Consider the following 12,247-nt stretch of genomic DNA (forward strand, 5'->3'; position numbering starts at 1 on the left):
CGCAGTGCTTCCTTGGGAAGATGGGAACCAATCTTCCTGAAGAACTAGCCATAGCCCTCTTAGGCATATACCCAAAGGAGGTTTCAATCTACCACAGAGACACTTGCTCAAACATGTTCATTTGTTGCTTTATTCACAACAGCTAGAAATTTGGAAACAACCTAGATGTTCCTCAAGAGATGAATGGATTAAGAAAATGTGGTACATTTACTTAACTGACTACTAGTGGTTAAAATAATGATATCATGAAAATTGCAGGCAAATGAATGGATCTTGATAAAAATGACCCTGAGTGGGGTAGGCCAGACCCAGAAAGACAAATATGATATGTATTCACTTATGTGTGGATAATAGCTGTTAAGTCAATGGTAACCCAACTATAATCCATAAAGCATGGAAGGTAGGTTTATAATAAGGGACCAGGAGAAAGGGAACAGAGATCTTCCTAGGACATGGAGAAAATTAGATAACTGTAGATGGTGGTGGTGGTGATGGACTGGAATGGGAGAATGAAGTGGCGAGGACAGGGAAGAGGAGGATGAGGGAGGGAACACAGGACAGACAGCTAAAATTAAGGGCCATTCGTTGGGCAATATGGAACCTAAAACATTAGAAGCTTCCTAAAATATATACAAATTTTAGGCAATCTTAGTGAAATTGCCAAAATAATGGGGAAATAGTCCCAAATGGTTACCTCTTGTCACCAAATGGTGCTTCCAGTACCATAATTGGCTTACATGTAATTGAGTTGTTGGCAATTCTCAAATACATATATTTGATATATATCATATATATGTATGGGTGTATGTATGTATATGTATTTATGTATGTATATATGTATATATGTATGTATATACATGCACCTAGCATAGCTAAAACAATCTTGAAATCTTGAACAATAAAAGAACTGCAGGAGGTATTACCATTCCTGATTTCACATTGTAATACAGAACAACAGTGTTAAAAACCATGTGGTAGTGGCATGAAAATAGACAGAAATCCTCCCAACAACCCAGGCTGATTCTAAGACAATGGTTGCTCTTGATAAACTGACAGCAAAGCCTCATTACTGAAGACAACACCCACGCAACTCATTAAACATGGAGAAGTTGAGCTGATGCCTACTTAGAACCTTCACCCCTATATTCTAGTGTCTTTGATACAGAAAGATTCTCTGTATGCTACCAATGGAGTAATGGAAATACCAAGTCACAAACCCTTTGATATACAGTGGTGTCCTGCCTACAAGCTATGCAATGGTGGTACAACACTTGGGAATAACCAATCATTTTGATTTGACTTAAGGCCCACTCTGTGAAACGGAATGCAACTTTCTATACTCATAGATCAGGGCTTTGCTCAGCCATCATCACAGAAGCTTCCTCCTGCAGCAGAGGGGATCAAATACAGGGACATAGAGCCAGTCATTATGCAAAAAGTGAGATATTCCTCCTCTCAAGGCTCATGGAACCCTGCAGAAGTGAAGATGATCTCCCTCTCTCTCTCTCTCTCTCTCTCTCTCTCTCTCTCTCTCTCTCTCTCTCTCCCCCCCGAATATATTTTTCACCATAAATACAAATGAATGGGTCTCTGTGTCTATATTTATTCCTTGTGCCTTTTCACAGGCTCTTTTCCTTCTGTTCTGTTTTATACCAATATGTTAACTTTCATGTTATCTTATTACATTTTATTTTATTATTATTCCTTAGAAGTCTTTGTGTTTTCTAATGAGAGACAGGAAAGGGAAGAAACTGAGAGGAGTGGAAGGAGGGGAAAACATAATCATAATGTTATTCCCTGAGGGTGAAAATCTATTTTCAATAAAAGGGGGGAAAGCTGTCATTATCAGCAACAACAAAAAATAAAGTTGCATTTCTTCCCACTTTTTTGCATCTCCTGAGTTAATCATACTTTAAAATAAGTATTTAATCAGCAATAGTGGCTTTAAGTTCTTTATATCTAAAATGCTTTTACATTTCTTAGTAGGCGAGTCATATTCATAGTTCAAAATAAGAAGCACAAAGGTGTAAATAGTAGATTGATTTGTACTGACGCCTGACCTTAGCCAAGTTTCTCTGCCCAGAAACTGAACCTTGAAAAACTCTTTGGATGCTCTTTTGGAAACATGCTGTACTTATTTAAGCAAAAGGCACTATATGTTTTGGTAAGGACATTTTACAAAAAAAAATTCCCATTTTCAACCTCAAAATGGGTTACTACAGATAAGGATGTGGGATCCTTTATTACTAGGATGACTCATCACATGGTAATTGGTTCTCCCCTGGGGACGGTGAAGAGCAGCTCTTAACCCTCATCAAAGAAACTTCTTTTTTGCTTATAATTGATTCACACTTTGAGAATAAGACTATGGAGTCTTTGAAATTGACAGCCTCCTCATAGGTAGGGAGAGAAAGTTCTATTGTTCCAGCCATTGGTTCATGGAACAGTGCTTCGTAAGTCTGAGCTGACAACTACAGCGGGTAAGGAAGAGAGCTTATTTACTTAATGAGAAGGGGACAATACAATCTTTAATGTATTATGTGAATTACAAAGCACCTTAAACTTGACTTGCAGGATTTTATATAAGCTATTCAATTAACCACATCTTTTATTTCTGCTCTTGAGATTAAGAGGGCAGATGGAGGAAGACCAAATGACCACAGAAGAATCTCTTTCAAGAAATGATTCTTTTGGAAGTCTCAGGGATCTGTTTTGTAACACATTTCTCTAACCTTCTTCTGTATAGTAGAACTCTGACTTTGATAACAGTAATAGAAGTGGGTGTCTTCTCTCTGGAAATATTCAGTTCTAAATGGGGCACCTGTAGCACATCCCTTCCCTTGAAGATTCAGGGATCATCATGGAACAGGGAATGAAAAGAGTGCATGATCAGAAGGAACATATGTTTGCAACGAAACAGTGGTAATTGCTGGTCACAACAATGCCATTACACACGTGGACTCACACTGGCTGAGACTGTATGCACAAGACAAGCATGGGATGGAGGCAGTAAAGATCCTTGAATGGACGGAGGAGACGCTCAACAAGTAAGTACCACTCCTATGTGAGGCGCTAGAGACAACTGCTGGCTGTCTGAGGAGGGAGAACCAGTTTTCTTCAGAACAGTGGGCCATGAGAGACTACGCATGATCCAACGCATGGCCCCCCAGCCATGTACATATAGGCAACACTAAGTAGACTCAGAACAGTAGCCCCTCGAGTGGGGAAGAAAAAGTGGTGGGAGGTTATAGGGAAGTCATTTAAATGGAGAAAAATGGGGGTGGGTTTGGTTAAAACACATTATATGCATGTATAAAATTTTCAAACAATAAAAATTGTTATAAACTTGGCTAATATTAAGCTAAAGGAACATGATAGAAAGTTGTTTTCTCAGAATAGCTGAATTTTCCAGAGATAATCTGCTAAAACCTAGTTTATCTACAGTTCTTTCATTTATGACAACAGAAGGAAGAAAAACAGCATGTGACAAGAAGTAAAATGGTGAATAACTGTTAAGCCAATACATCAAATACTACCCAGCAAACAAGAAAAATGCAGTGTTATCATCTGCATAGGGCGATTCTGACATTTCCCTGCATGTGAGGTTGATTATATATTACCTCTCACTCAGAACTTCAAGAACCCAAAGTGGCCTTTAAAAAGATATTAACTGGAGACAAAATTTAAACTGGCGAATTACCAATTAAATGTCCTCTTTACCATTGCAATGTGATAGAGCTCTGATAAAATGTGTGGCTTAGAAATAGTACAATCAATGACGTTCATGTGAAGAATAGGACAGACCTCGAGCACAGCAGATCCAATGGTGCAGGCCAGGGGACTTCCTCCAAATGTGCTGAAGTGATTTAAGTGTTTAGCCAAAGAGCTCGCAATTTCTAAGGTTGAAAAATAAAGCTGGTTTAAGTGACATGTTCTTACCCAGTGTATCGCATCATTACATTGGGGTTAAATCACTTTCATCTTATAATGACATCCATTATTTTCCTTCTTCATTCATCTAACAGTGATGGACTGAATTGTGTCCCCTTAAAATCTGTATGTTTAAATGCTAGAGCCAAGAATGACTATATTTAGAGACTGAGTCTTTAAGTGGGTCATTAAAATGAAATGGACTACAAAACTGAGGCCTGTATCCCACAGGTCAATGTCTGCCACAGTGAGAGATTCTAGAGTGTTCTCCATTGCTCTTTGGTGGGCACATATAGAGAAGGTCATTTGTAGATGCAATGGGAAGATGGTCATCTGCAGAAGCAGAAGAGAATCCCAGGCAGAACTCAGCCCTGCTGGCCCTTTGAAATTGACAGCCTCCTCACAGGTAGGGAGAGAAAGTTCTAGTGTTCCAGCCATTGGTTCATGGAACAGTGCTTATCAGTCTGAGCTGACTACTACAGTGGATAAGGAAGAAAGCTTACTTACTTACTTAATGAGAAGGTGACAATACAATCTTTAATGTTTTATGTGAATTAGAAAGCACCTTAAACTTGACTTGCAGGGCTTTATATAATCTATTCAATTAATCACATCTTTTATTTCTACTCTTGAGATTAAGAGGGAAACATGGAGGAAATGACCTCATAAGACCTCTTCAGCAGCACAGTTCTGGATTCTGTCAAGGATGCTTCATTACATTTCACTTTCTATAATCACACAGCTTTGCTTTTAAATAAATGTAATGATTATACAATGTAATAGATTCCATAATTACATGTCCATATATAGCTGGTTTTTGTACCTTTGCTTGTTCAATGAAAACAGATATCACAAAGATTTTAATTATTTAATGGCTTGGAAATGTGCTGATTATTGGGGGAAATATAAATGTCCACAATCAATGGTTTAAAAGAAATAATACCCATCAAAGGCTCGCTACAATAAAAAATTAAATTTTAGCCTTTGTTTCATAGATCAGTTATTTTCAACCTTCCTAATGCTGTGACCCTTTAATACAGTTCCTCATGGTGACCACCAACCATAGAAATATTTCTTCACTACTTCATAACTGTAATTTTTCTACTGTTATAAATTGTAATGTAAATATTAGATATGCACAATATCAGATATGTATCCCCCAATCGGATCAAAGCCACAGGTTGAAAATCACTCATATAGAGTGTTTTGGATAAATGAGATTTTATTGTAGTTGATTGGGTGACAGGACACTGTCAGAGAAATCTGGACCTTGAATGTGTAGTTAATGCCATGGGAAGACCAAATGACCACAGAAGAATCTCTTTCATGAAATGATTCTTTTGGAAGCTTCAGGGATTTGTTTTGTAATACATTTCTCTAACCTTCTTCTGTATAGTAGAACTCTGACTATGATTACAGTAATTGAGGATGCTGTCTTCTCTCTAGCAAGATAGGAATGGCTGTCTCTCTTCCCTCTGCCCCGTGGCCCGGCAGATAACATTTTTTCATTCACTTACACAATATATCATGTGGTCCCCACCACTGCTTCTAGCCTCCACACACTGAAACCCATTCTTTATACCACTGCATGGTGCAAAGGGTCCGGGAGCACGAGCATGCTGGATGTTCTACCTGGAGTGGTCACGACTGCTGCCATGGGAAAGCCATTTCCAATCCCTTTAGCCATGGTGACAATGTCAGGCATTACATCATGTGTTTGGAAACCCCAGAAGTGAGAGCCCAGCCTTCCAAAGCCTGTCTGCACCTGGAAATAGATGGAAAACAAACAAACAAACAAACAAACAAACAACAAACAACCTCCAAAAACAAAACCAAGGAACAGAAGAAACCTTCCAGTCTCTGCTCTATTCTCTTTCTTTTATTTTCCTCTTGCCTCTCCTTGCTCCTTCTGTATTTTTGCACACTCATGGACAAAACTCTAGATCTGTGTCTGAGGTTGGAGGTACCAAAAGCCATTTCCTAGCTTCGTGGGACTCTGGAAATATTCTTTATGTCTTTGAAATCTCTGTTAACTAACCTATCTCAGAGAAATAATCCTACCAACATAGCACAGCACAGGGCTGCCTGAGAGGCACATAAACAACAGATGCAAAAGACATCTGGATGATTAACCTTCCTTACTAAATCTCTCCTGTGCAGAGGACAGCCAGAGAGAAAAGTGGAGAAACTGGCTCAGGCTCACCCTGGAGGAAGCAAAGGTAACTCTCTATCCAGTAGGGCTGAATGCTTACCTTCTAATAAGAGAACAGTGTCTTCCTATCTTCCTGCATTATGAGGACCGAGCTGAGCCAGTGAGGTCAGGGTATAAGTGCTTTAATCTAGAACCAGCCATACATTGAAAGCTGACCATAGTTTTGTTGACACCATCTCTACTCTCACTGACTTACGTTTCAAATCTACCTCTGTTCAAAGCAGTCTATGCATGTGGCCGCCAGACTGTCTCAATAGACCCTTATTACCAATGCACAAGTCTACAGGCAGGAGCCCATTTTATTACACCCCTACCGGAGTTAGGTTCTTAGTGGTGAAGGAAAGAATCCATGACAGAAAGATGTCATGGACATTTCCAGACAAGAGCCTTTCCTGATCTCTGTCTCTGTGTCTGCCTGTCTCTCTCTATACATACCCACACAGAAGGGTGCGGTGGCGACATGAAGCCCAGTCTTAGATGCACATCAGACCACGTTCCTTTGAAAGACTTTCTTCTCTTTTACCCTTATTCCAGGTTCTCTGGTTGTTATTAGGTGATTATGACGGCTATAGGAGAGGGGCTGATTCCAGGAGTTATTCTTAGGTGACGGAGACCAATATAGCATAAGATCTGAGATGTGCGAGTCTGACAGACCTGGCCTGAATGCCCAAGTCTTTACTTCCTAGCAATAGGCCAGGAGACAAGCTGATTAACTGGCCCAAATGAAATAATGTATGGGTTTCATATAGTTTGTCTTTCATCCTGTGTTCTATCTCCTCTTCATCTATCTCAGTAGCATAAAACTGGCACAGCAAACATTTCCCGGACACTACACAAAATCGTGCAGGAAAAAACATTATCAGTTGCTAGAGAACCATGAGTTTCATATGGATGGGTGCATAGTAGGACAGATGGATCACTCTGTAGTCCATCAATCCTAATGTCAACAGGGATGTGGAGCTCACAATAGGGAGTGCAACAACTGGGGCTGTTGCATTGAAAGGCTGGGGCAGTGGGTTCCTGCTCGGCTGGTTATTATCCTGTTACTGGTTAACAGCAGTCTCTCTTAAACTTGCACCATGCTAAGTTCTTGAGAGCCATGAAATTGGGGGCAGTGAAGAAAAAACAAGAGAAAGTTTTGAGACCACACTCTTGAAAAATTCTAAAGTTCTGATTTTCTTTGAATTCAGCCTACTTTCCTTCTAATTAGTCTGATTGTGCAAGCTTTGCTATGTGTGGATTCCAAGGCCAAAGTTTATCTTCTTTTGTGAGGTAGCTAATTTCACACTGATTGAATGTAGTTTTCCTTTTTCCTTTTTTCCCCCTAATAGCAGGTTACCTCTCTTCCATTGGGACCTTGAGTTGAGTTCACTAGTATGAGGAAGGAAGGAGGAACAGAACAGGAAGAACTCGTTCAAGATGCTACTGTACAGCCCTGGTATTGGTATACTCTGAGCCTGACAGAGACCTGGCCACATAGTGCTGGCAATTGCAAGATTTTTGCCAATAGGGTAGCCCAGCATGAACTGTGAGGGAATTTTAGTCGAGGAAAACAGTCAACAAAGACAAGAGAGATGGCGAAATAAGAGACGCACAGGTTTTCCATTTGTCATTGGTGGGTTAAACCACAAGTTTGTGCGATTGTGATGGGCTGAGGTGAGGTGGGAGAACTTTGTAGCTTGGGTACCATCCTCTGGTCTTTAGACAACATCTCTAGAGCTAGTCTATTATTGCTTTATTTGATATACTGCAATCCAATGCATAATTCTGAATATACCAGCTGGAGCCCACAAGGCTGGTGAGCGTTACTTCCTCCAAAGTAGTTCCCCTTGGGCTACTGAGGGCTTACTACATCTGGGCTGCCTCCACTCTGATGCTTTATAAGTTTATGCAAGCTAAGTCGGAATGTCTGCAGTGCCAGCAATCTTTTAATTCAGAGGCTTAATATTTACTTGTTCATTAAAAGCAATCTATCTGACATCATTTTGGTAAAAATTGGATTGAACACTCGACTATTATATTAAATTTCTTCTATGGATTGTCAGGGGTCTGGCAACAATTCTCAGAATGAGGAATAATAATGATAAGAATGAAAGAATGCTGGGTAAGAGAGGCATCACCTATACTTTCTAGCACCTTTTAAAATAAAAACATCTTGGATACTTAAATTCTCTTACGTTTGTTAACCTAACTAACTTTGTAACAAAGGAGCAGAGGCTTCTTAAGCTTATAGCCACACAGCAGAGTTCAAGCGCTTGCTTTCTGCTTGAAAGACCGAAGAGGGCTTGACAAGGTCGCTTTCTGTATCTGGCCTGCTCCTACCGCACTAAGTCGCTCACGGATGTCAACACTCACTTCATCTGCAATGCATACACCTCCCCTCTCTCGAACCAGTGCAAAGGCTTCCTTCAGAAACTCCTTTGGGTACTGGACAACACCATTCACACCCTGCAAAAGACCAAATCAGGAAGACTTCAGAGTTGGCAGGAGCCCCAACTTAGCACTAACGAGAATAGATTGTTATCCTTATCACTATGACATCAATGTCATCAACTGAATGAATAGCATGAAGAACTCTTCCCACCAGGACTTTTGTACCAGACCTGGGCAGGGGTGGAGGTGGGGGATGTGACTAATCTTCACTGAGGTTAGAAACAAGGAGGCTTGATGAGTTAAAGATAGGCTTCCCTGGACAGTGTGTGTTAAACAGTTAAAAAATCAAATGGTTTTGGGCTGGAAAGATGGCTCAGTGGTTAAGAGCACTGATTGCTCTTCCAGAGATCCTGAGTTCAATTCCCACTAACCACATGGTGGCTCACAACATCTGTAATAGGATCTGATGCCCTCTTCTGGTGTGTCTGAAGATAGCTACAGTGTACATACATAAATAAATAAATCTAAAAAATAAATCAAATGGTTTCTTTTCTTGAGTATTTTAGGAATCCAATGGCTTCACTTACCTGTTCATCTGTTCCATGTGGGAATTAAGGGGTGAAGGGGGTGTGTTTTTGAAGGTCAACTGAAAACCAATTTTAAAAAAAAAAGAAACCAAGGGAATGCACTGAATTTGGAGAGAACGTAAAAATGGGCACTTAATTAATTTGGAGTCAAAACTGTGATCATGGAAAATTCAGAGAGATGCTAAGTTTGTGTACCCACTTGAATTGGCTCTGCAAAAAATCCAGCAATTGACGTGGCCACAGAAGTGTTCAGTGTGTCTTTGAACTGTTCAATGTACCGTTCTTTAGCTTGGCAGCCATCTGCAGCAAACACATACACACATACACAAGTCACAGCATTTGATGTGAGAATGGCATTGGGAGAAGGGGGGAAAACACAGAGAACTGAAAGCAGTCAACTATCTGGTGGTCTTCAGACTACGATGAGCTGGAAGCCTCTGAAAGTCATTACACAAGAATGACTTTATGAGGACAGCCATAAAAGCATAAACAAACTACTTCAGTAATTCCATTTGTGGAAGGAACACACTGAAGTATCATCAAGTCTAGTATAGACAGTCATTTCATCTAAGGACTATCCTTTTAAATGGATAGATCAGACTCAAGTGTTATTGGGTGACTGAAGGTATTCAAATAGAACTCTACTGTTTACTGCCACTTAGTCTGATATAAGCTTTGAAGCTGTAAAGTGCTTTTGCATCAGGAAGTAAATATGCTTATATAATGATCAGAATTCAGATTCTGATCATTATATAAGATTCAGACTCAGATTTCAGTCTAAAGAAGATGTGTTAGAAGCAGATAAGTTTCTGCATGGTAGCTCTCAACTCTTGGTTCTGTGTCTCTTAGTTATAGACCTCTCTCCCTTAACTGCAGGCACATTCATTTCTGGAATCTATGACTATGCCAAGTGTCCCATACACTGTAGGTGCTCAGCAAGTTCCTGAAGAATTAGAGGGAAATAAATGGTAGGTTCTGTGACAGGTCTGTGATATACTGAGCAATTTTATTTGACATTCTTTTCTGGATAGGGAACCAACTGCTGTTCAGGGAATGTCTTTAATAGGCTAACCCCCTCTTTGGCTGGGTTGAACTGATGATAAACTTAGACCCTGAATTTGAAATGTCAATGACTATTTATTACTACTAGAAAACATACTGATTTAAAAAAAACTGCTTTGTCATTTTGTAGAGTTTCTTAAGTACTGCACATATTTTCAAATTTGTATTTACTATTTAATTTTGTTCAAGATCATGGAACATCCACATTTCATTGCCTGACCATACTATTTCATGAACATTTTGTGGTCCTTTTCTAGAACGTAGAGTTTTGTTTCCTTGTGTATTAGTTTTGACTATGGATGGCTTATTGTCCTTGGCATTTGTGAGTGTTCTGTGAAGCCTGGAATGACGTAAGTTCACTGGAGTACATCTCTATTTGCAGCTTTCGGGAGCACGGGGCATTTTTGCCTCAAATTCAGCCATGGGTAGTAGAGTTCAGACCTCAGAGCTTCAGATATGATTCCTACACTGAGTCTCCTGTACTTCCTTTCAGTGGGAGGACCTCGCTCTGCTTCTCACCTCCACAAACTTCCAGTGTCTTTATGTCTCATCGACGCATGGATGGAGTATGACGTCTTGGGACTCCAGAGAGGCTTTTACATTATATCCTGTTTTATGGATGTGCCCCAGAACTTGTCACCCCCCAACCTCTTTCTGCAGAACCTTAAAACTAAAGCTAAAGGTCTCCCGGTTTGCCAGGTACCCTCAGGGCAAAACTGATCATAGTGGCTCATGACCTACTTGTATTTCTAAGAAAGCCTCCCCTAATTTTTTAAATTTTGTTAAAGGAAGCCATAATGTGAACATTTAAAACATCTGTAAGATTTTAGAAGTTGTAGTATTGGTAAGAAAAATTGAAATCTGTCATTTTTAACTCAGTAATTCAATGTGGGTTTCTCAGTTTAGAACAGGGTTCCTGGCTCAGAGCAGGGTGGCCTCGAACTCACAGAGATTCACTGGGAATTAAAGCGCCTGGCTTAAAATCTCTCTCTCTCTCTCTCTCTCTCTCTCTCTCTCTCTCTCTCTCTCTCTCTCTCTCTCTCTGTACTTTACCTGCATGTTTGTATACCACATTGACAACTGTTGCCCACAGAGGTCAGAAGAGGGCATCAGATGGGAGTTCCTGAGGGCTCTGAGGCACCATGTGTGAACAATTGAACCCAAGTCTCCTGGAAGAGCAGCCAGTGCCCTTAACTAACAAGCCATCTCTTCAGCCCCCTACAACTCCCTTTCCAAAATTGTGACTTGCAGTATATACTTTTGCCTAAGAGTGTCTATGACAAGTGTTATTCGAGTGGCAACATTTATTCTTTGCAATGAGCCGTTTTATGCTTCACTAGTTTTCACAGTGAAAATCTCCATTGAGGAGAAAACCAGTCCTCTGAGCATATGGGTCTTCTTTCTCCACATAGTGACTTCAACTTGTTGTTTATGTGTTCTGACTTTCTTCCTTTGTGCAATATAGGAAAGAATAATCCAAATTTGCTCTGTTTTTCCAGTCACACTATTAGTTTAATTCTAGGTATACTTTGGATAGTAGAAGAATTCTGGGTTTATGTTTGCATCATTTAAAAGTGACAAGCTTGAGTTTAGTCCTATGAAATTTGATTTCAGACATGAACTTAGACTACTGTGGTAAAGTTTGAAAGAACACTTGAGGACTTTTTACCAGCATCAATCAACTATTACAAGATTTTCGGGGTTTCTTATTAACTCTCTTGTAGCACTGTTCGTCTCAGAGAGGATGTGTTTAACATTTTAGGCATGATTTTTAGTCGTTCTCAGATGGGGATAACACAGAGCATCTGTTTGTCATGTTAAGCCCGGCTGCAGCTGCTCATCCCTTCTAAATGTCTCAGAAGTTCATGCTTGTGTCCCCTCCCTGCTTCAAGATGCTGGAAAAATCCGTGATGGAGGTGATGGATGCATCCAAGCCGTAAGCCTTAATCCACAAAGGAGGAAGCATAAGCTCCTCTGAGTGGGAGAGAACACAAAGAGGTACAACATTGCTCAGGGAGTTTACTAACGCTCCACGAGCCACCACCTAGGTGTGACACCTTTGAACAGAGAAACTATCCAGGAA

At 40.2% G+C, this 12,247-nt stretch overlaps 1 protein-coding gene across 2 annotated transcripts in view; it reads right to left on the reverse strand.

Annotated features, from left to right (window-relative positions):
* Agxt2 (alanine--glyoxylate aminotransferase 2) overlaps window positions 1-12,247 on the reverse strand; it is a 41,792-nt gene that overhangs the window by 8,671 nt on the left and 20,874 nt on the right. For both annotated transcript variants that reach the window (XM_032896829.1, XM_032896830.1), the window contains 4 exons: window positions 9,302-9,402; window positions 8,498-8,590; window positions 5,563-5,695; window positions 3,805-3,896 (listed from right to left, as the gene is read on the reverse strand). In XM_032896829.1, the coding sequence (XP_032752720.1) occupies window positions 3,805-3,896; window positions 5,563-5,695; window positions 8,498-8,590; window positions 9,302-9,402 (419 nt within the window). The remainder of the gene's footprint in view (window positions 1-3,804; window positions 3,897-5,562; window positions 5,696-8,497; window positions 8,591-9,301; window positions 9,403-12,247) is intronic.

Source organism: Rattus rattus, chromosome 3 (assembly GCF_011064425.1).
Source record: "Rattus rattus isolate New Zealand chromosome 3, Rrattus_CSIRO_v1, whole genome shotgun sequence".
In the NCBI taxonomy this organism is placed as follows: Eukaryota; Metazoa; Chordata; class Mammalia; order Rodentia; family Muridae; genus Rattus; species Rattus rattus.